This window comes from Lepidochelys olivacea, assembly GCF_965140295.1.
Source record: "Lepidochelys olivacea isolate rLepOli2 genome assembly, chromosome: 1".
Taxonomy (NCBI): domain Eukaryota; kingdom Metazoa; phylum Chordata; order Testudines; family Cheloniidae; genus Lepidochelys; species Lepidochelys olivacea.
The window spans coordinates 59,861,944-59,887,357 of NC_140411.1; the positions used below are offsets into that span (position 1 = coordinate 59,861,944).

A 25,414-nucleotide genomic window follows, 5' to 3' on the forward strand; every position below is an offset into this window, starting at 1 on the left:
TGGCCCTTGGGCGAAAAAGTTTGCCCACCCCTATCTAGGGGCTTAACTTAAGGCACCCAAGTTTGGGGTTACATATTTGTGCCATAGTTTTCTTTTACTAAAAAAGTGACTTGATCATAGTCCATACTAAGAAGAGGAACTAACCGCTGAGTAGAGAAGTAAAGTCAGGACTCCTAGGGCCTGAACCATTGAAGTCAATGCAAAGACTTCCATTTACTTCAGTGGGCTGTGGATCAGTCACCTAAGGCATAAGGAAGTGAAAACATAAAATATAACTATATATAATTGTCTTGCTTACAGTAAGCAAGACAACTGGGTGCTTTTAGCAACAACATGAAGTAAAATCTATGCTGTGACAAAGTTAACAGTGTACACATAGCCACAGTCTGCTCAATTCACCTTTCCAGCTCCAATATATTTAGAAATTGAAAACGGAGTATGCTTCTTGATTTAACAGGAGTCTCCAAGTGTGGACATTTAGCAGGTCATAAATGTGAGGAAGTAGAGCTCAACTGCTTCACTTCTATCAAGAAATCAGGGTAAAACTGTTTGGAGGGAAAGAGAAATTTGCTAGTAAGCCTTATCTGATGCATTTCGGATTTCTGTTTGCTAAGCCTCACATTGCAAAACCATGCCACACCCCTGTGAATAAGAAGTTCTTTAATATCTATCATCATTTACAATGGGAATAGACTATACACTATTTCCTAACCAAGCCATGGCTTAACAATTAGCTTGAGAAAATTGAATCAGTCACACATATGCACAAGGATTTCCTCTTTCAAGACTGTGAAATATGCATTTTTGGCACCAGAAAGAGACTAGCGTATCTAAACTGAGGGTCTCCTCGTGCCATCCTGTAAAGGAGTTCTCTTTAAAATTTACAAAGTATTTTAATAAGCAGAAATTTATTTTCATTGCATTAGGCAGTGCCTAGTAGGAATAATTACAGGAAGTACAAATAAGTGATTCACTTTACAAAATTACCAGAACCAGAGGTGTATAATTTATATTGTGGTAGAACCAAAAATGTATTAGGTGCTTCACAACCAGAGGAAAATGATTTCCTTGCCCCACAGAATGTACAATTTAAAAAAACAAAGACAAGTGAAAAGGAATACAACATACATGCACAGTGATCAAGGTGATAATAGGCATATCTTGTTAGAAATTTAGCTGTGTGATTTTGATTGTTAGGCTCACTAAATTCTCCTTCCCAATCCCACAACATATTGCTTTATTCTCCCTTCTACTTTCCCCCTCCCCGCCCCCAGTAACCCCCAGATTCAATTCCATTGTCTTTATAATCCTCCCTTCACATAAATTAAGTTCTCATAGGAAAAATAAAATATTTCCCAATGACTTTCTCTGACTTCAAAAAGTGCTGCTCACATGAGGAAAGTTATGCATCTGCTGAAGTGTTTAGAGAATTAAGATCTAAAACTGCTTAATCAGCTAGTCTGTTTCTTGATAAGCATTATGCATCATCACAAGGAAGGATACTTTTTACAAAATTACATCTTTAAGAAAATTTCAGAGGTAGCCATTAAGAATTTCAGAATGTATATAATTTTACTAACATAGAAAATGAAATGTTTAGATGTGGGAGTTATTCCGCCAGCCCAAAAATCTTTCATAACTAAAAAGAAACAAAAAGATTTTGCACTGAATTTGTCAAACAACTAAAAAAAAATTAAAAGCACTTTTGATGACAAGGGACTTTTTCCTGCTACATAAAGAGTTAATAGCAGACTGCTCCACCATTCTGAGCATTTGCATGACTCCGAGGTATATTCCCTGCAGACACATTATCTGATTAAAGAAAGGCAAACAAACTGAATTGAAACCATTCTTTCTTTAAGTCCAACCTCTTCTTCCTGTGATGTCATATTACAAATTGACTGAGCTCTTTTTTCCTCCCCCTCTCTCTTCAGAATAAGCAAGGCTTACTATACACTCAGCATCTGAGGAGGAGATCTAAATTCGGCAAGAACAAACACGCTTTGGAATTTTATTTCTGAATTTCTAAGCAGCCTGCTTTCCGCCCTGTGGGGTTAGCGTGCAGGCAAGTTGAAAAGCTTGTTTTACGGGAAGGCGGCAGTGAAAGAGGTGGAAACTCCTACGTCTTTCAGAGACCAGGAAATCTTTTCCTAAGTAATCTCAGTTACACACTCTCAGTTAAACAACTTTGGAAAATCTGCATTTAAAGTACTTCTCTACTTTTTGACTTGCAGTTGAACATAAAGTAGCAAGTTCTGTATCAACTTCATTAACACCTGGGAAAACAAGAGCGTGGAATTAAATGTAAGGATGACCTCATCTGTTGCTTGTAAGACTATGCTTATTATCGCCCAGGACTGGATGTGTGACTATTGTGGCATTTGGAAGAAAAGAATAATCTCCTAGTGATTCCCAAGGTAGTATCTTCCTACTGCAACGTTCATGTTTCACCTTGGAAGTTTTAAAGTAAAATGGAAAACTTATGAAATCACTCACAGACCAAATTCATCTGCAAGCTACCCAGAGATTTTAAAGGAGTTACAGCAGAAGGGCTGCTAACGAAAGGAATTCAGCATTGTAAATTTAAATTGCCCTTATAATGGTAAGCTCTAATTGTTCCACTGAGGACTCCTTTAAGTATATTTTATATGGATGTACGTTTAGCATGGTGTTTGTCCTTGGTCTAATATCAAATTGCGTTGCTATATACATTTTTACATTCACATTAAAAATGCGAAATGAAACAACTACTTACATGCTTAATTTAGCAATATCTGATCTACTTTTTGTATTTACATTACCCTTCAGGATTTATTACTTTGCAATAAGAAACTGGCCATTTGGAGATATACTTTGCAAGATTTCTGTCACAATGTTTTATACAAACATGTATGGAAGCATTTTCTTCTTGACTTGTATAAGCGTCGACCGCTTTTTAGCCATAGTGCACCCATTTTGGTCTAAGACTCTTAGAACCAAAAGAAATGCAAAAATTGTCTGTGTTGCAGTATGGATAACTGTACTAGCAGGAAGCATGCCAGCAATCTTTTTTCAGTCTACCACCACCCGAAATCACACTGAATATGAACAAAACACATGTTTTGAAAACTTTCCGGATACCACCTGGAAAACTTATATATCAAGGATTGTTATCTTCATTGAAATTGTGGGATTTTTTATTCCACTGTTCTTAAATGTGACCTGTTCTACGATGGTTTTAAGGACTTTGAATAAACCAGTTACATTAAGTCGGAACAAGCTAAGCAAAAAAAAGGTACTCAAAATGATTTTTGTCCATTTGGTGATATTCTGTTTCTGTTTTGTGCCATATAATGTTACCCTAATACTTTATTCTCTAATGAGAACACAAATATGGATTAATTGTTCATTAGTAACTGCTGTAAGGACTATGTATCCTATCACTCTATGCATTGCAGTTTCAAATTGTTGTTTTGACCCTATAATATACTATTTTACATCAGACACTATTAAAAACTCAATAAAAAAGAACAGATCAGCTAGAACATGCGATTCCAGATCCGCTGAAACTCAGGTTGCTGAAAATTTTATTCAACACAGCCTCCAGACTTTAAAAGCTAAAATATTTGACAATGAATCTACAATATAAACTGAAAGAAAATACTGGGACTGAAATGCACCTTTCTTCAGCTGTTAAAATGTTTTCTTGTACACTGAATAAACTTTCTTCACCTTAGAAAACTGTTTATATCATGATTAAAAATAGGAAAAAGTTAAATGTCAATTGTAAACATACTTTATAGAAAAATGTAATTACTGCAAGAATTACAAATATTTTAATAGTTGTCAAAGTTTTATCTCTTCTGCCTTTATGTCACAGATTCCATGACCTGTTATATAGACCCTGCTGTGTCTCCTTATAATTTTGAACCACACAAAAATAAACTGATGTTTGGAAACCTAAGCTGATACTAACAAGGTCCAAAAGTGTTTTACAATTCAACATATTATGAAGTTAGAAGACTAGGTCTTCTCATTGTTTGTGTTAACAGGCTAAAACAATTTAAATTAAAAAATTAAATTGTGAATACATTTTAGGCTGCAACTATTTTGTTTAGGTGTTAATTTCTTAATGTCTGGATTCTTCAAAGCATTGATCAAGTTATTGCAACTCTGGTGTCAGTTCCACACCCACCATCTTTCCTAGGATTTGTTTACAAAAGTTAAGCTACTCCTTTGTAAAAATAAATTTACAGATGGATTAAAAAGTATGTAAAGTTACTGAAACAAGATGTCAGTTATTTAAATATTGCTGACAAAACAAACTCAAAGCTGTTTCTAAGAAAGTATAGCAAATAAGACTAAAAAACTAAATTCTTTAAATAAGTGTTCTGTTTGGGTTGTAAAAAGAAAAGGAGTACTTGTGACACCTTAGAGACTAACCAATTTATTTGAGCATAAGGTTTCGTGAGCTACAGCTCACTTCATCGGATGCATACTGTGGAAAGTATGAGCTGTAGCTCACAAAAGCTTATGCTCAAATAAATTGGTTAGTCTCTAAGGTGCCACACGTACTCCTTTTCTATTTACGAATACAGACTAACACAGCTGTTACTCTGAAACCTGTTTGGGTTGTGTACTTTAACTTCAAAAGTGCTTCTTTGTTATTGAAAAAACATTGAGTATTCCTCACATGAACAAAGATATCCTGGGTGACACATTAAATATTCTTTTCCAAGAAGACAAGAAATGGCAGTTAGCTGTTTATTGTAAAGTACCCTCTCCTAGATGTTCTGTACGTCACATAAGCACCATAATTTTGATGTCTACGTGTTTTAAGGTGAGCTTCTTATGTGAGATAATACAAATATTTATTTATTTGAGGTGCCTGAAAGCTGCTGCAATAAATCCAGGAATTTTTAAGAATTAAGAGCTTATATGAAGCAAGATGCAACTTTGATTCATCTTTACAAATAAGCAAGCAATACCCAATAGAACCATGTTTAAAAGTGGCATGTGTTTCATACATTCTTCAGCAGCCGGAGTACTGCGCTTACCATGCTCAGAATTTGTTTACCTTTACTGTAAAATAATACATATTTAAAAAGTTAAAGAAGTGTCAAGTGGTAGTTTCTTCCAAAGATGATTAAGTCTGGAATAAAAACTGAACTAAAGTATACTTGTGTTCTGGATTTCTCTGTTCAGTTATAGTATGCAGATATGTTACTAGCAATTCAAGCACTCTTACATCTGGGCAATCTGAAGAAAGGTGAATTCATGTTACAGAAGGCATGTATTGCACTTGCAATTTGATGTTCAAGTATATTGTCCAATTGTGTCTATCACTCTATGCAAGTTTTATTCAGATTTCACTTTAGGTTAGAAATACATATTGGTTACTGTTATTGAAAATGTACATTTGTGCTACTTGAAGAGCTTATCTTACCAGAATTTGATTCTGAACGACTTTGGCAGCCTAACCATACAGCAATATTACTATCCCACAGTCATATAGAAAGGAAAACCCAAGGTACCACAAACTGAAGTAAATACTACAAATGTGGTATAGAATTCAGTGGATAACGGTCTGGGTAATCCTCCATAATGACAGGAATGTTTGAATGTATTCTCACAAGAAAAGTTTGCCATAAACATAAATGCTAAAGATGAGTTTACAAAATGAAATGGGGGATCCAGGGACAAATAAAAGAGAAATACTAATACTGTAACAAATACAATCAGAACTAGTATGTTACCATTGACATTAACTCTAACTCCTAAAAAGCACAGTATAATATACAGTTTGATAGTAAATTCTTATTTACAGCAGAGCTTGACTGCAAAACAAAATTTTAAAACTTGTGCCTTACAGTACGGGCACAGTGTACATCTAATGCTATAAAAAGATCTCAACTGGTAACCTTGAAATCTTTCTTTGGTTCACACCAGACTTTAGAAAAAGATAAAACCCAGAAAGTTATTGGAATATATCTGTTTGCAGTGTTGTAGCCATGATGGTCCCAGGATACGACACACACAAGGTGGGTTAAACAGTATCTTTTACTGGGCCAACTTATATTCACCAACAGAAGCTGGTCCAGTCAAAGATATTACCTCAACCACCTTGCTTTAGAAATTCATCTAACAGTTTTACATATGCTACTCAGATTAATAAAGTCACTGGCAAATCTGTACAGTTAAAACTAGTAATACATCTTGTTTCATTGTTTCAGCGATTCAAAGAGCTTTTTAACCTAATGATATAATATTGGCACCTTTAAAATAGCATTTAAAGTATAATTTAACTGAAATTTATAATCAGTTATACTTATGAAGAACAATAATCTAAATCACTTATTTCACTTTAGCTTGTAAACTCAGATTTGTTTTAGTTGTTCTAAGTTACTGTTACTGGCAACATTACTGTGCCTACTAGCAGTTTCATGGATAATTTTCAAAAAGTTAGTTCCTCATTGTACAAGCACACATAAAAACGAACAAGGATAGAGGAGTAAAATTTAAAATTACTTGTCAGTGCAGCAGCTTTGTTACATTTTTTTAACTGAAAGGCCTTTAATTTTGTCTTTTTCTTGCTCCCCTCACAAGATGCTTAGAATGATGTTCTGAGAGTCTCATTATTGGGGTGTGCGCATATGCACACACTCACCAGCCTGTCATCAGTCACCATCCTTCTACCAACAGAAAATGGTGGCCAAGGTTCTCAGCTAGGCAAAGCTACTCAGCTAACCAGAAGGTTAATTGTGGCATGACACACCTACATCACAGAAGTTAAGCACAATGAACCAACTCCCAATTCCTCCCAGAATGTGGTAGGATGAAGTAGGGTAGCTTTTTCGAAGATTACATAAATACAGAATCATTGGCCCAGAGGCCAGAACAGGCTGAGAAGATAAAATTGCACATAAGGGTACTGCCCTTTAAAACAGTTTCCAAGGTATCATTTAAAAAACAAAGCCAAATGCTAAAAGTGTATCTACACTGCAATCAGAAGCGTGACTGCAACATGTGTGGACATACCCAAGCTAGCTTTGATCTAGCTAACTCAAACAACAATAGCAGTGAAGCAATGGCAGCACTAGTTGCACAACCCTGCCCAGGACCCAAGGTCTGTACTCCAGGTACAACGAGCTGTACAACTCCAACCAGGACTCTGAGTATATATGGGAGCAGCCAGCAACTCAGGCTTCACTGCTATTGTTATCCAAGCTAGCTGGATCTAAGAGTACTGCAGTCACGTCTCTGATTGCAGTGTACACATACCCTAACTGTAGTTTCTCCCACATTGTACTCAGGGTTTTCACTGCAGCATGGTCTAAGCCAGTGTTTCTCAAATGCAGCCCCAGCGGATTCTTCTGCAGCCACAACAGTTCCTGGCCCAGGAGTCCAGGGTGGAAATGGCCAAAGAGGAACAGCAGCCCTTCCCTGCTGTGACCAGCTGTTGCTCCTGGATCCGCTGCCTTGGTGTTTGCTGGTGTCACCAGCAGGGGATCGGTGCCCTGCACTGCCCAGCCTCCTGGGGGCTTGGGGCACTGCTCTGCAGACACGTGTGCACAGCACAGGAAGAAACTTGGACTCCACAGGCAGCTGAATGAATTCCCAACCCACCTTCTTGGGGGTGGTGAGCCTTTGGAGCTTCAGCCGCAGGGCTCTGGCTCTCTGCTTCAACCCCAGGACATTGGGGCTTCAGAAGGACCAGCCTTATAGGTGGACGACCACCCGGGGCTCTGTGGTCAAGAGGCAAGGAGTGTGGTGGGCCTGCGGTGTGAGGCCATAGAAGGTAGCTCAGCACAATGGGGGTGGGGAACGAAGCAGGGTCCGGCAGCAATATGGGGATGGGGAGCCCAGTGAGGAACGGGGCAGGCAGCAGGGCCTGGAGGGATGTTTCTATTGTGTGTTTACGTCCAGTAAAGAATAGAGACAACCGTACATTATTTTTATTATCGAGTCTGCAAAAAAACCCTACATAAATAAATTACGATTTGGACGTGTATATATGCATATTTGTTTTTTCTAAAAGTTAATTATTTTAGAAAAAAATTGTCAGAATGGCCACCACCAAGAATTGCTGGCCACACTCTGAGGCCACCAAAAAATTTGTTGCGAGAGCCCCAGGTCTAAGCACAGGACTAGGAGCTCTTGAGTTCCAGTCCTGACCCTGGCACCAAGTTCCCTCTGTGTCCCCGAGGCGAGATTCTTAGGCAAAAATTTTTAAACCAGCGTGCATAAAAGTTAGTTTACTAAAACCATGATTAGGCACCTAAATACAGTTACCTGACTTTTAGAAGTGCTGAGCACCTGCAGCTCCCATTTGAGAGTGCTCAGCAATCGTTAAAATTTAGACACCTAAGCAGAGATTTAGGCCATGTCTACCCTAGTAAGCTTACAGTCACTTTAACTTCATATCAATGCCTTCACTTGATTGTCTTAAAAATCTGTGCATTGGACTAGAAACAAGAAAATATTCATTTTTGTTACACGTGCTTCACAAGGGGCAAGAAATTCTTTAGCTCTGGTCATAATTTAAACTTTAAGAAAATAATATTAGACTCCACAGTCATTTCACAAGGAAGAAACATTAGCTTTCTAGGTATTGTAAGAATGAGAATAGTAATAAAGAAAGTATTGCGTGTGTATAGATATAGATAAAGTATATATTATTTAGATCTCAGATGAGGAGAAATCTACCGTCAGCAGAATTAACATCTCAAACACACTTAGACTAAGTGCAGATTTATACGAATGTTGGCCAAAGTTTTCAAAAATAGGAGCCTCAAGTTAGGCTTTTAAGTCTATATTTAGGCACCGATGAGGGGGATTGCCAAAAGTTGCTATTTTTGAAAATGTTCCCATTGCTTTTCAAGGGTCTGTAGGATCACTTTTATAGCGTAATGAATGCCAAACCTCACAGCGGCCAAAATGTAGCAGGGAAGAACTGAGGAAGTTGCTCATATGCAGCCTTAACTTGTTAAAGTGGTGTCATTATGGTGAATAAAAACCAATTCATTTATTCATTATGGTGAATAAAAACCAATAGTTAGCTAAGACACCTGCTTCCTGGGCTAATTCAGAGTCAGATGCTCTCTTTAGTGACAAAAGTAAGTTTTAAATTACTTTACTCCTAGGAGCACAGCCAAAAAGCTAAGACAGTACTAGACACTATTCTGGCTCATACATCAATCAAACGTACACTGAATGAAGAATCTTTTCCAGTGATTATTTGTGATCCAGAGATAAATCAACTTGAGTTTCAGATTCCAAGCTGAATTTGCAGGACAAGGAGTTAGAAAAACATTTTTTATTTGTAAACAAACAAGCTTATATGGACTAATTAAAAGGCAATAGATAGAGAAGCTCACAAGGGCATTTTAAGAGTTATTTTTCAATGTTTAAAAGGCACTTTAGAAGTTAAAGCAAGGCTTATACCCGGGTCTATTTGACCCCACCCTTTCCCATTCAGGTAAGATTATATAGTGGTTTTGCGATGTAAGCAAATCCTTCAGAAATAAAGAAATATTTTTCACTTGTGACCTAAACCTGCACATTGGCTAGTTTGGGCTTTTCAAAAGCACCTAAGTGATTTGGGACTAAAACCCCAGCAAAAGTCAATAAAACATTTATGCTTATGTTACCTTTGAAAATCCCACCACCATATTGTATTAACCCACTCTGTCATCTTGACCTGAAAATTATTTTCTATAGTCATTTTACAGCTGAAAGTTAATTTGTTCATTGAATTCCCAACAGTCAATATATCTTAAGGTCTATACACCTCACTAGATCTGCAAATTTGGAGAAGTTCTAATTTTGTTAGGTCTAATCATTTGTACCCTAGGGTACTAGCATTTGAGTGTTGGGATGGAAATCTAAGGGGGACGCTCTCCCCACATTTAAAAAGCCAAGACCAATAGAAATGTTTCTGTAGTTGATTTAGAATGAAATGGAAACTGTTGTTTAGAAGTTATTAGCACATCTGTGCTGAGTTTGCTACCCACAAAAATTACAGCACTGAGAATCTGAAGTAAAAATGAGAAATAAATTTGAGAGCAAATTAATTTTGCTTGAAAATCAATTAAACTTCTTTTAAATTTCGCTTTAGCAGTCTAAGGTTTGGTTAGAAGCAAAGATCAGTACAATGATTTGGTTTGAGTTTGATTTTTATCTTGACAATATCCATTTGATATTTCAAATTGTATGTACGGGGGATTTTAAATGCTTCTCAGCTGAAGACAAGATAATGTATATGTGAGTGGTATGAAGGCTGCCTGCCAATTAACTTCAACCACACCTTCCCTTACCTTTCTCTGTAGGATCAGTAAACTTTTGTAACATGTTCAATGTAGTACATCAAACATGGATGAAACTTTGAGAACAGAGCCCTGTCCGCAAAGGGATATTTTTGGAGAGATTGGACAGCCTCCTTTCCATTTCAGACATACGACCTTAGTAACAAATAACACAGAATGAGGAAGTTCAGAATTCTAATCCATGCTTTGACACTGAAACCCTCTGTGGCTTCAAACTAGTAATTTCACCTCTTTTTTTTTTTTTTTTTTTTTTTGCAGCTCCCCTTCTATAATGGGGATTTATAGATAGAACTGGTCAAAAAATTTCCATCAGAATTGTGACAGAAAATTGAGTTTTTGCCCAAATAAAATATTCTGCAGAAAATATCTGCTTTACTCAAAGATTTGATTTTTGTTGTTGGAAAACTGAAAAGCCAAAATCTGAATGGTTTTTAATTTTACATAGGGGAAAAACAAAAAAAACATTTTCTGGCCAGCTCTGATATGCATCTACACACCTCACACAGCCATGAGGTGGATTAGATATGTTAAGTACTTTGAACATGAAAATCTCTGTCATGGCGTGGCCACCACATACAGGACTGGAAGGGGTTAAGATGGCCAGGTGAACCAATTAACTCCATAGGCTGCACCTGGAGAAAAAGCAAGGGAGCAGGGAATTGATTGGAAGCAGGCTCAGGTGGAGGGGCCTGCAGAAAGCCCAGGAGCTGAGCACAAAAGGGGACTGCTGGGAAAGTCTACAGACACTCCCTGGGAGAAGGGGAGGTGCACTTGGGCTGGCCAATCCAGAGAGGGAGGAGGCCAAGTATGTAGGACAGGGCTCAGGGAAAAGCAGTAAGGTCTAGAAGGGAACAGACCTTGACTGCTGGCTAGAGGGTCCATGAGCCAGACCCTGGAGTAGAGGGCAGGCCCGGGTTCCCCTGCCAGCCACTGAGGGAGTGGTACTATGAGGCAATGAATCGGAAGACTGCCTGGGACTGCTGAAGGAAGATTTTGTTACCCCAGAAGAGGAATAGTGTGACCTGGCTGGAAGGTTCAGTCATGAAAAGGCCGCAGCAGCTCCTGGAGCAAGAGAGGGGCCTCAGATCCAGAGAGGCAGAGAGATGGTGTGCAACTGAGGGAAGGGGCTATTCCCCAGAGCGGCGAGGAAAAGGCACCATACCTAACGGTGAGTGGACCACCCCATCTCCATCACACTCTGCCACAACTAACATAGAAGAGAGACTTCTAGAGCATACTTTCCAAAGTTTTACATGAAGAATGAGTTCTTTAAAGGCACCCTTTTCCACAAACTCTTAATTTTAATTTCTCTTTTTACAATGAACTGCTAAGTCTGAATAAAAAAATTCCTTCCTGGTAAATTCGAGTCACAGCAGTCTCTGATAATTACCTCCACTCTCTTGGGAATACAATGCTAACTCCATTTCACATGCAGCAGTTGCTATCCTCCAGTGGAAAAAATGCAACATTGAGCCTACTGGATCCATACCTTACAGTATTTTATTTGTTTTTGGCAGGGACTCTTTTCCTAATGTAAAAGTATCTATTCCTCTAGATCTGTGGTTCTCAACTTATTTACCACTGTGGGCTGCATCCAATACTACCTGTCTGGCCCCAAGGATGTCACATGGGCTGCAGCTGTGTGCTGACTGGGCTGCAGGTTGAGATCCACAGCTCTAAATTTACACCAAAAAGAGTGAGCAATTCCAGGCCCGTGAGTGTGTCAAGAGCTACTGAAATATGAAGAGTCACAGCTCCTGTGATCCTGTAATAAACAATGAATTTTGTTTGCCTTAAATTGTAAGTACCTTCAGCTATAACAAGTACTGCAGTTCTGATGCTTTATTTTTCTAAAAACGAAGAAAACAGTGACTGCAGTGCAGATATCTGCTAGCTGTAACAGCAGTATGTTGTAGACCTTGTTATTCCAGTGTAGCGGGGCTTCGCAATAAAAAGAGAGTAATGGTGGCAAAGACCGAGTGTGGAAGCCTCTCCACTCCAACGTCTGAAGATGAGGAACAGCTTTGATTATATGGCTCAAAGCTGTTCAGAATGTCTGTTTATTGTGGTCAGAAGGATTTTTTGTTTTTTTAAACTACTTTTCATTTTGTAACATTTAGAAATGCAAGATTTAGTTTAATAATATAACCATTACCAGTGTGGGATGATAAGTGGACTTGCACAAATAAAATTTTACACTCTGACTCTCCTCCACTGAAAGGGGGGAACGACAGATCTACCATCTTACACAGGGATTTTTGTTTAGAAATATTTATCTAAGGAGGACACTTTACTTACATGTAAATCTAATGCAAATTGTTGAAATTTTCATTTCTTAAAGTTATAAAAACAATAGAGAATTTAAGAATTCTGTTACCTGAAATAGTTTAAAGTAGCAAACAATGGAGGTGGCTGGACACAAAGGGGGGAAATATGCTGCATCTTTTATTATGATGCATCTTTTAAAATTATGATGAAACAAATTCTCCTCAGTGGAATGTGTCCTACTCCAGAATTATTTTCCAGACTGGGTAACCCAACTATACACTGCCCCATATTCAGGGAGGAATCTAAAGACTCAATTTAGCCCATAATACTTTACATTTAATGTATATTATGGGTATCAAACGCTGGTTCTAAATTTAATATCCTCCTAAAGCAGCTGATTAAATGTTCGTTCAGCACAACAGGATTTTTGTTTTCCTCTCAAATATAATTTAAGTGTTCCTTTAAAGCTTCCCTGGTACTGTACAAAGGAATTATATTGTGATGGAACTGCACAATTTTCAGAGTATTGTGAGCAACCACAGTACTGCATTTTGTTGGTATCAGCCCACAGACATGCCTACTGTAAGCTTTAAAAAAAACACAGAGGCAAAGTTTCATATGCTGTTAACACTGCTGATATTTACATGGGTGGGGTAGGAATTGTAGTCTCTCTTCCTTCGGATCAGACATGTGAGGGAAGCTACAGGAAATACCAAGTGGTGTTCAAGCTATTCAGAGTGGGGGATGGAGGAAGGGAGAAAAAAATGAATAGCTGAAATAAACACTGAAAATTTGTGGTTATGATTACTTTCCATGTGTAATAAATTATTAGAAACAATGTATATAGAGAGCCTCCCATAATGGGGTCCTGATCCCTAACTGGGGGCCTCTGGGCACTACCACAATATTTTAAAATAATAAAACATTTGGTATTTTTAACTATATATTTATAAGCTTAATTGGCACAAAAAGGATAAGTAATTCATATAACCAAGAACGAAAAAATATAAGCAATTTCAAAACAATTATCCAAAGGTTGCCACAACATACATTGAAACAATCATGCCTATACATGAAATACCATTAGTTATTCACTTAATAGAGTAAACACAGCAATGCCACTGTGTGGTCTACAAATTTTGCAACACATGCACTTTATGACTATGGCATTACATATCTGTGTACCCAGGGAAAGAAAGAAAATAATCAAGAAGGAAACCCAAATTCAAGCAACAAGCAGTAACATTTCAGTTGGACAATCAGGTACTGCATTCCCACTGAATAGAGCTTGTCAGAAATTTTCTGACAATGGTTTTCCATTGGGAACTGCAAATTTGCTGAAAGCTAAATATTTTGTGGAAACATGCCAATTTTGACTAACCTTCCAGTTGAACACAGGCCACATTCGAAACTTGCCTGCGAGCGCACCTGCTCAACTCCTCAGCAGCCCACCAAAAGGACTGATGTGGAGTTGGGAGCCCAGGGCATCAGACTTCTGGGGCAACTCCTGCAGCCTGGGGAGCCAGCTGGCCTGTCAGTTAAGCAGTTCAGTAAGCTGGCTGGCTCAGGAATCTGGAAGATGTGGGGTCACCAAGCTGTCCCGAAGCTAAGGACCCTGGAAATCCTGGCAGCTACTGACTGAAACTGATATTCTTGTCAGAGACATGGTGCGTGAGGTAATCTCTTTTATTGGATCAGTTTCTGTTAATTTAAGAGCCAAGCTTTTGAGCTACACAGAGCTGGTCTACTTCAGACCTAGTCTCTCGAATACCCTGAGACCAACATGGCAACAACAATGCAAACAGTTCTTGTCAGTTTCACTGCTGTTATTCCACTCAGGAGCTGCTAGGGAACCTGGGGAACACACTGTTTTAGAGAACGTTTTGGTGTTTTCAAAATGAAAATTTTACAAAAGTTCGATTTGCAGGAAATTCTGAAAATATCTGTTTCCATTCTGAATCAGAACAGACCAAATTTCAAAATGGTGAAATTTCCTCTGGAAATTCTGACCAGCTATCACCTTGAGTGCTAGAAAAGAATGAATATGGATGAATAAAGAGCATACTAAAAAAAAAAGTTAATTTGGACTCCTGCCTTGCTGACTAGTGGGAATTTCTTTTTTGACTTCCACAGGAAAGTAAAGCACAAAATGGCTCAAATCACAATGCACCAATAAATAGTGAGTGTCACAACACCTCTGACAGTTATTTGGGGCTGTGGTTCAGATCTATCAGGTAAAACTTTTAATAAACCCTGCATAACTCCACTGGGTTTAACAGTTACATTACATAACCTGTGTAATTGAGCATAATTTCACCCAGAGGAGCTGCACTGATATCACCCAATAGAATGTGGTCCAGGTGTTATTTGACTTTCATATTTAAAGAGATACCTTAAGTTTGATGTGATTATGTCTACACTGGCAAGTTTCTGTGCCACAAATTATACCACTTTTATTAAAACGCTGGAATTAAACCGTTGTTGCGTGTCCACACTGTGCTCCTTGGTACGCTGGAGTGCATCCACATTAGCAGCTCTTGCAACAGCAAAGACAGCAGTGCATTGTGGTAGCTATCCCACTATACAACTGGCCACAGGGTGCTTTGGGAAAGGTTTGCAATACCTCATGGGGACGGCACAGTATCACATGATGCAGGTTTCCCAATCCCATTGTTCCATGGGCAGCCTACTACATTGCCAGCTGCTTTTCAACTGGTGAGTGAGAGAGAGAGGGTGTGTGTGTGTACTGGGGGGGGAGGGGAAGAGAGAGTATGTTTTGTGGGACAGAGAGTGTGTCAGCATGCTGGCTGTCTTGTAAGTTCACGCAGCGGCAGGAAGCAACCAGTTCTGAAGCAGGGGGAAACCCCAACATCAGCCCCCACCTCTCTCCCTGGGCTCTCTGCACAGCAATCACACTCACACTCTCTCTTTGTGTGTTCAACAGCATGAGCATTCCACATTAATGGTTTGCTTTGTGTCCCAGAGCAGATCAGCACAGCACACAATGACGGTTAGAAAAGGTGCTTTGAAAGGGGAGGGTCACATGTCTCCAGGTGAGCCGAGTTCAAAACAATGAGCAGAGCAGTCGCTTGAGGCATTATGGGACAGCTCCGGAGGCCAATTACAGGGCAGAAAGCAATCAAGTGTTCACACTGGCAACAGAGCACTGGATCCTCTGTGCAAATAGCCTGCGCTGCAACTGAGGAGTTTCTGCGCACAAAGTGGCTTGGCAGTGTGTACACATCTGCAGTTGGAGAGCAAAAAGCTGCTTTACTGCTCAGAAACTTGCCAGTGTAGATAAGTCCTTCATCAAAATTCAGGCTTTGAAAAACCAAACTTTTACACGACTTAAGAGCAACAAATTTGTTTCCAAGAAATTTAAAAAATAATTCCAGTAGCAACTTTAAAAACATTCCCCAAAAGCATCTGCAGACCAGATATTTCAAAATTTGTGGTAGTATATAAAAACTGACCAGAAAACAGACCAGAAATTAACGTTAAGCTTTTTCATGTCTATTTTACAAGCTGCGAGAAACAAAATAGTAAATGCACAGACCACAATAAAAAGTAAATTCTTAAAATTCTCAGTTTTAATGTTTGTACTGCAGATTTTATAAAAAAAATCTCTTTAAGAGGAAGAGTGAGGTTAAAAATCAGAAGCAAGTTCAGTCAGAAATGTTTCCAAGAAGTAGCATAAAGGAAATCAGACAGCAGTTATTGTTACCGATGAATTTTATCAATGCTAACAAACGCCTTAATTTGTCTTTCCATGACTATTTGAAATTCTTTTATTCAGAGGCAAATGATGAATTCTGAACTTGTGCATACAAAAAGTGGTACAATTAGGTAAAAAACTGATCATCATACATTATGAAGTGCTGCACTGCACAGTTGCTGATGGCTATTCAGTACTCATTTCTGGTTGTGTTTGTACTTGAATCAAAATTATATCATGATGGCTGCACCTTTTAATAGGGTTGGGCTGAGATGATTCACTATTACTGCAATATATGAATGTTATGTTAACATAAGCATGACCAGATAAAATACAAAATAAAATATTCATGCCATTCATTCTGAACATATTTATCAAATTCAAATCAATCTATACGCAAGTCAAAAATATGTCTGTGAAGTGTAGAATGAACATACTTTAGAAAAGGAGTATCCTGGGGTATATCAGTGACCTCTGTCTTAATAAGGAATTAAGAAGCCATATTAACGGTTTCCAAAATTATCTCCAAACAGTTTGCATCCGGCAGGATCATGGTCTCAACATAGGAGGGGTTTCAAGTTTAAGTACAACAAGGGGAGCACTTGGTGCTCTGGATATAAATAACAGAGGAGGGAAAATATTCTCCTCATGAATGAACCAATGTAGAGCAGGACACCTTTTCAAAACTGTTAGTTCTGAAAGTGTCCCTGAAAGCTTTTCACTCCTCTCTTCTGGCAGGCTACCCTCTGATGTTCACACAGGAGATGACCTACAAAAGTGTGATCTCCTTCCTAATTACAGATTGCTAAATCAGACAACTGTGAAAGTGATAAACACTTTTACTAGGACCAGTCATGAGACTGGTGTATAACAGGACATCATCTCCCAATAAGATGTGAACAAGACTCTAATTTAAACTTTTTTACACTGCTTGAAAAACATGAGAAAGATCAGACAGTAAAATTCTGCAAGATGCCTTTAATTGTGCATCTCTGGAAGTTAATTTCATCATCTGAAGTTTGTTTAGTTATTCTGCACCCAGTTTGTCACCAAAAATTAAATTTTACCAGACTCCTGTCTGAAATTGCACATTATGAATCAATTTTCAAAAGTAGGCAAGGGAAAGAATAAAAAGCCAGAACCATTGTACCTCTACTAAAGACATTTCTGCTTTCAGCACACAAAGAAATATTTCAGTCTCCTGAGATTCCATTTTCTTTGGATTAAAAAAAAATTAACCACTACAAAGCTGTTTAAGAGAAGATTGCTTTCTTGGTAGCCATTACACTGACTTAGGTCATGCCTGACTAATCTAATCGCCTTTTATGATGAGATTACTGGTTCTGTGGATGAAGGGAAAGCAGTGGATGTATTGTTTCTTGACTTTAGCAAAGCTTTTGACACGGTCTCCCATAGTATTCTTGTCAGCAAGTTAAGGAAGTATGGGCTGGATGAATGCACTATAAGGTGGGTAGAAAGCTGGCTAAATTGTCGGGCTCAACGGGTAGTGATCAATGGCTCCATGTCTAGTTGGCAGCCGGTATCAAGTGGAGTGCCCCAAGGGTCGGTCCTGGGGCCGGTTTTATTCAATATCTTCATAAATGATCTGGAGGATGGTGTGGATTGCACTCTCAGCAAATTTGCGGATGATACTAAACTGGGAGGAGTGGTAGATACGCTGGAGGGGAGGGATAGGATACAGAAGGACCTAGATAAATTGGAAGATTGGGCCAAAAGGAATCTGATGAGGTTCAATAAGGATAAGTGCAGGGTCCTGCACTTAGGACGGAAGAACCCAATGCACAGCTACAGACTAGGGACCGAATGGCTAGGCAGCAGTTCTGCAGAAAAGGACCTAGGGGTGACAGTGGACGAGAAGCTGGATATGAGTCAGCAGTGTGCCCTTGTTGCCAAGAAGGCCAATGGCATTTTGGGATGTATAAGTAGGGGCATAGCGAGCAGATCGAGGGACGTGATCGTTCCCCTCTATTCGACATTGGTGAGGCCTCATCTGGAGTACTGTGTCCAGTTTTGGGCCCCACACTTCAAGAAGGATGTGGATAAATTGGAGAGAGTCCAGCGAAGGGCAACAAAAATGATTAGGGGACTGGAACACATGAGTTATGAGGAGAGGCTGAGGGAGCTGGGATTGTTTAGCCTGCAGAAGAGAAGAATGAGGGGGGATTTGATAGCTGCTTTCAACTACCTGAAAGGGGGTTCCAAAGAGGATGGCTCTAGACTGTTCTCAATGGTAGCAGATGACAGAACGAGGAGTAATGGTCTCAAGTTGCAGTGGGGGAGGTTTAGATTGGATATTAGGAAAAACTTTTTCACTAAGAGGGTGGTGAAACACTGGAATGCGTTACCTAGGGAGGTGGTAGAATCTCCTTCCTTAGAGGTTTTTAAGGTCAGGCTTGACAAAGCCCTGGCTGGGATGATTTAACTGGGAATTGGTCCTGCTTTGAGCAGGGGGTTGGACTAGATGACCTTCTGGGGTCCCTTCCAACCCTGATATTCTATGATTCTATGATTCTGGAAAAGCTTGTTCACACTTGTGCTCAATAATCCTTACACACCAGTTTTACACTAGTGAAACTCCACTCAAGTCAGTGGAGGGAAAGGACTAGTATAACCGTAATAAAACCATATGGTTACTGAGGTTAGCTAATGCACAGCTTAAAGGGTTATTAATGAAATACGCATTCGTTTCTTTAAGTTTACCTATGTAAACCAACATTAGTATGCCCCACTGACCCCCTCTCTAGTTCATGAAATCTATTTCCCATCATGTAACGCTCTTGTGAAACTTCCATTAACATTTATGGTAGTTTCACATGCATAATGATTTAATAATGATGCTTGGCTCAAATAAAGATATTAAATTTTCCATCATATCAAGTTTTGAATAATCAGTACAATCTAACACTTCACACATTATTTAAGCATGTCTCTAACATGAAAGTAAGGAAATTGATCTGTTTCCTGTGTGGCTGATTTGAACTGAAAAGGCAATTCAAGTGGTTTAAAATTAAGAATAACCTAGCATTTAATATAGTGTGCTCTTTATGAGAGACCACAAGTCACATGGCTTGTATTGCTTTTGCAAAGTATTTAAAAATAAAAAAAATGTTTACAGGTCTGAACTATCTTTCAAGTTATCCACCCTTCTGAAGAGAGCTTCTAGTGACACGCATAATTTCTCTCTCTCACACAGCAAAAACAACGAGAAGTCCTTGTGGCACCCTAGAGACTAACAAATGTATCTGGGCATAAGCTTTCGGGGGCTAAAACCCACTTCATCAGATGCATGGAGTGAAAAATACAATAAGCAGTATATATATTACAGCCACAAGGAACCCTTGTTGTTTTTGCTGACACAGACTAACATGGCTACCACTCTGCAACCTGTATACATACATAGGACTCTTGTGTGGAGGTGATACCCAGGTAATGAACTGCACAGTAGCATGATATTTACCACTCACCTTTGACCTCACTACCTCTTGCTCACAAATCAGTTTCCCCAATACTACTTAAATATTTAAACACCTGAACAACTCTGAACCCACTTTTATTTTAAATCCATATGCCACAGAAATGTTTCCTTTTTCTCACAAATTACACTTGCTCAAAGCCAAGAACAGGTAAGATTTAGATCTGAGCTTGTGACAAGTTTTCGGTATCTAAAAATGCCATAGCTTTAAATACTAACCTCCATGACATCTGCAGCAGCCAGTCCCGACAGCCACACTGGCTGCTGCTGGAGCGGTTCCGCAGCCAGCCGCTCAGGTGGCCCCAGGGCCAGCCACACCGGCCACTGCTCAGGCAGCCCCACACAGCTGGGCCCGGGGACTACCCAAGCAGTGACTGGTGTGGCTGGCTCCCGGGATCGGCAACTTCCCAAGCAGTGGCCGGTGTGGCTGGCTCCTGGGATTGGCTAAGCAGCAGTCCCGGGGGTGGCAGGAGCAGCCACAGCTCATCAGCCTCCGGCAGTGGTCCCAGGGGCTCCCCGCCAAACCCCTCCTAAGGCAGCAAGCCCCCAGCTAAGATTTAGTCAGGGGGTATTTATAGTACAAGTTATGGACAGATCAAGAGCCATGAATTTTTGTTTATTGTCTGTGAGACCTGTCCATGACTTTTAGTAAAAATACCCATGATTAAATTGTAGCCTTGCTCATGACACCTGCCAAAATACAACTTTTTTTTTTTGGTACTTTCCTAAATAAATCAGGATCAAAATAAAAACACAACATATTTAAAGGAAGTTTGTAATTAAACACTATACACAATTAGTCACAAGTTATCCACTTTCTCTCCCAAAAAAAGTTCTGTCATGTCTGATGGATTAAAAATTTGCTGAAAGTGTTTTAGATCACATGTGCATGCCATGCCAGTCTCCTACTGTACTCAAACAAGCAGAGAACTAGCGTTTACAGGAACCCTACTCTGTAGCAAATAAATCATGCAGATTTCAATAACTTGTATGATCATAAGCACTGACTAAGCAGGCACAAAGTGCAGGTTTAGAGACAGGAAATGCTACCGTGAATGCTTGCGCATACCTGCAGAGAATGCCAGTGCCTTCGGTTTCTTTTTGCAGACTCACTCAAAGTAACCCTTACTCTAAATCACCCGGTAAGCCCTTGTTCCCAGAAGGAAATGCATTTTCAGTTATTAGGATGTGAGGAGGAAAGAAATCCATGTAATTTTTTGCCAGATCAAATATGGGTTTTATCAAACTTTGAAGTGTTTAACAGTGCAGTGAGAATGCCTCTTAGTGCCATACTGCTACAGCTGTGGTAAACAGAAGCACCCAAGCTAGATCCCCCTCATTATCAGAAAGGGGGCAGCAGGCAGGATGCTCTTTGCCAGGGCTCTGAGACTCTGGAACTTAGCTCAAATTTGGTGATTTCCCAGGCACAATGCAAAAGATGTGTTTGAAAGGGTCTCTGAAGAATGCTAAGAGTGTGTTTCCTACGTGAAGAAGGGAACAGGGCCCAGCTGGCCAGCCAGGTACCTATGGAACTGATTTTAATGCTGTTGAGATTTAATTTAAATTATATGTAGGGCTCCTAGAGTCTTGGATAGCTGTATTTCTTAGTTCAAATCTAAATACAAAATAAAAATTAAATCTTCATGCCATTCAGTCTGAACACATTTGTCAAATTTAAATCAATCTATATGTACGTCAAAAATATGTCAGTGAAGTGTAGCATGAACAAACCTTAGAAAAGGAGTATCATGGGGCATATCAGTGATCCCTTCGTCTTAATAAGGAATTAAGAAGCCATATTAACGGTTTCCAAAATTATTTCCAAACAGTCTGCATCCCGGAAGTGGCCAGCAGGTCCAGCTCCTAGGCTGGGAATGGCGAACCATGGCCCCTGCAAGCTGCGGGCAGCCATGCAAATGTGAACAAACTGTCTGGTGGCGCGCCAGTGGACTACCCTGCTCACTACTGGGTTAACTGGTAAGCATTAGGCTTACTGGTTAACCAACCTTAACAGTTAACCCCCACCAGCCAGCCCCAGCCCCACCTGCAATAGCCCCATGGGGCCCTGGCCCCATGCTGGCCGGCCAGCCAACCCCAGGCCTCACCTCACCCAGCCCCTCTCTCTCTAATCCGTTAACCGTTGAAACAATACAATTTTAATCGTTTAAACAGTTAACTTTTAAAACTTTATTTACAACCCTACGAAGAATAGAACTGTCAAGGTGTTATATATAGTTAGAACATACACTTGCTGCATACTAAATTTTAGTATATTGCAATTAAGTTCAGATTTGTGTGTACAGCATTGTAGACTAGTGTTCTCTTTTCCAGATACTGCAATTGCACCTGGACTACTCCAGTCAGTTTGGGGCAAGAGAGAAATTTGAGAGTTAAATTAAAGGAAAAATTACACAAAAATGGAAGAAAAACACAAAATTTGTATTTGCTATAAAATTGACAACACAGGTTGGTACTGTATAAAATGTTAACTACTGGATCTAAATTCTTCATCACAAAAGAAAGTGTGGTCTTTGTGTGGGGGCAGGGGAAGCCTTTTCAAAAGTACTCAGAACTTGCCTATCTTTGCTCCAACTGAGGTTAATAGTAATCATTATCTCCAATGTAAACAGTTAAGCCAATGATCAGCACTTCTGAATTTTCTATCTTTAGCACATCACTCATGAAATTATTACTTTCCTCAATGTTCGGTAACCTCAGCCCCAAATAGCATCTTCAAAGGTCAGCCATTTCTTTGTTCCTCACTTCAGCTGACGTGTTTGTTTTAAATACACAAGGTTCATAGATTTTCAGGTCAGAAGGAACTATTGTGATTACTCAGTTTAACATCTGGTGTGATAAATGGGTCTACAATTTACCCTAATTGTGAGCTCAACTGTAAAAAGCGAATAAAAGTTCATAAAATATCACAGTAACCTACAACAACAAATGTCAATGGGAAAAGGTGCAAAAAAGAGACTAAATTGGTACAAACAAAAAGGCTCATTAATGTAATTCAACGACTGTGTTAAGATTATGCCTGGCAAACAAGACAGTTTAAAACCAAAAAAAAAAAGACCCCAAACTGGTGTTGGAAATTAGGCCTATTAGTTCACAAAACAATAAGAGGATGGACTAACCTGCCCATCACTCCTTTTTGGGGTCCTTTAAAAAAAAAAAAGAGAGAGACAGACAGACAGAGACAGACACTTTGATAAGAAAACTTTGATAAGATGGATGAACGGATGGAGGCCACCACTGCGCTGGTTAACTAGAAGGGGAAGGAACAAGCTTTAACATCACGACTACCACCCCCACTGTCTCCTGGGACCCTGGACCTTCTTCATTCTAATCCTGAAAAATGTATTGACCTGACCGGGCCAGAGAGAAGGAGCCAGATGACACTGCCACCTCCATCCGCTTTGGCTAAATGCCAAATACCACCTGGATGTGAGACTATCTCCTCCACCTCCCCTTTGTATGTTCTCTTCCTTCCCCACCTTAATTATTCTCTTTCCTATCCTTCTCTGTTTTTTCCTTCTGTCTAATAAGAGTCTGGCTTAGCTAACCAAGACTGCATATTTTGCAACACTGCTGTAAACCTGTGACTAGAAAGAGACAGCTAAAAACAATGCCCTCAACTGCCAAATACTGGTACAAGTTTGCCAGATCTCAGAGTAGTTGATAACACCATGTGCAAGCCTGTGTTTTTCAGCAGCAAGCTTGCAAGGGAGTGAACATCAGAGACAGAAGCTGCATTTTCTGTCCTTACTATTCTTCTCTCTCCTCTTTTGTGTGTATGTTTGTCTATTTTGTCTTCTTGGAAATAAGCTCGGATTTTAATAGCAACATCAACAGCAGTCCCAGCACACCTCAACTATCTTTTCCTCAAAAGGACAGCTAACAACATCTTTGATACTGTCTAAAAGACTGTCAAAACAAGAAAATTTTTCATTCACAAACTCTCTTGAGCTACAGGGAAAAGGAACAATGTTAAAAGGATATAGTTAAAATTAAAGCCTTATTTAATACTTAACATTTCAAATGCTTTAACTGTTTCTTTTTTTTAATCTTTCATAAAAGGTTAAAAGGATTTTTAATGGTGTTTGCGCCATGATACTAAGCAGGCTGAGCTCTTTGTACATCAAAACCTTGTTTAAAAACTAGTTTAATGTTGGACAGTTATTGGGTTATGTTAACACCTTTGATTCTTTGAGCCGCTTTATTCCATCTAAACTAATATACCACCTCCTGCATAATACTGCTCACAGAATTTCACCAAGTGACTCCTGTATCAAATCAGGTTTCAGAGTAGCAGCCATGTTAGTCTGTATTTGCAAAAAGAAAAGGAGTACTTGTGGCACCTTAGAGACTAACAAATCTATTGGAACACAAGCTTTCATGAGCTACAGCTCACTTCATCGGATGCAGTAACTTCTGGTTGAGCTACAGCATATCTTCTAGAAAAACATCCAACCCTGATTTAAAGAGTTCAAATGTCAGAATCCACAACACCCCTTTAGAGAAGTTGTTCCAACTGTTAATTTGCTAAAAACTTGCATCAGTCCTAGTCTGAATTTATCTAGCTTCATCTTTCAGACTTTGGACATTCAAAAACTCACAAAAGGAGTTTAAGGCCAGACGGGATTAACCACTGGATCTTCTAGTCTGACCACCTGTACATCACAGGCCATTGCATTTCACTCATGGCTTGTCACATGGCACCACAGCCCAGACTACAGGGATTTGATTGTAGATCGCTCTAATGTGTTGCACTCTGCTCCATTCAGACCCTGCTAGAGCAAACTAAAGGTACCTAGTCTGTTAAAGCATATCTTCTAAAAAAGTATCCAGTCTTGATCTGAAGACTTTAAGAGACAGAGAATCCAACATTTCCCTTAGTAGTCTGTTCCAATGGCAAATCACCATCATTTAGAAATTTGTTCCTTATTTCTAATTTGAATTTTACTGACTTCAGCTTTTAGCCATTATCATGCTTTTGTCTAATAGACTGAAGAACCCTCTAAGTGCTTACTGACTCTGATCAAGTCAACATCTTTTAAAACTCTCTCAAATAAATTAAGCTTCTTCAGTCTCTCACTGTAAGGCAGGTTTTCAAGACCTCAAAGCATTCATCTCGCTCTTTTTGAAACCTTCCCAGTTTCTCAACATCCTTTTAAAGTGTTATCAGAATGTAATACAATATTTCAGTACAGGTCTCACTGATTTCTTATAGAGTGGAAATAACACCTCCCTACTTCTACTCTATACTCCTTCAGTTATATATCCAAGGATCACATTCCTTGCAAGGGACAAATTCTGCAACATTGTAAAGCAAAGAGCTGCAGGTTTAGGATTCATTTAAAACAAGCTACTCAAAGTTGTTCACCAGACATTAACATTTCAGTGAACAGACTTTTCCATGGTGGTCCTCTTCCCTTGACATATTAAGCTGACTCTTCATTACAAGCCTGAAACATGTACCAAATATCACAAGTTTACTACCACTGACCAGTTTGTTCAAGATCAGGTCAGCACAGAGCTACCAAGAAATCTAAACTGATCCAAGTGTAGGGGACAAGGAAATTTAGTATTCAGCAACACTAACAATAATATCCAAGTACTGTACTAAGGCTC

The 25,414-nt window shown here is 39.2% G+C and overlaps 2 protein-coding genes across 5 annotated transcripts in view; one reads left to right on the forward strand and one right to left on the reverse strand.

Annotated features, from left to right (window-relative positions):
* Positions 1 to 25,414, reverse strand: part of RB1 (RB transcriptional corepressor 1) — a 170,545-nt gene that overhangs the window by 69,561 nt on the left and 75,570 nt on the right. The gene's annotated exons all lie outside the window — the stretch shown is intronic.
* LPAR6 (lysophosphatidic acid receptor 6) lies at positions 1,899 to 5,172 on the forward strand. Its single transcript, XM_084611016.1, has one exon. The coding sequence runs from the start codon at positions 2,600 to 2,602 to the stop codon at positions 3,626 to 3,628; it is 1,029 nt and encodes a 342-aa protein (XP_084467142.1). The 5' UTR covers positions 1,899 to 2,599; the 3' UTR covers positions 3,629 to 5,172.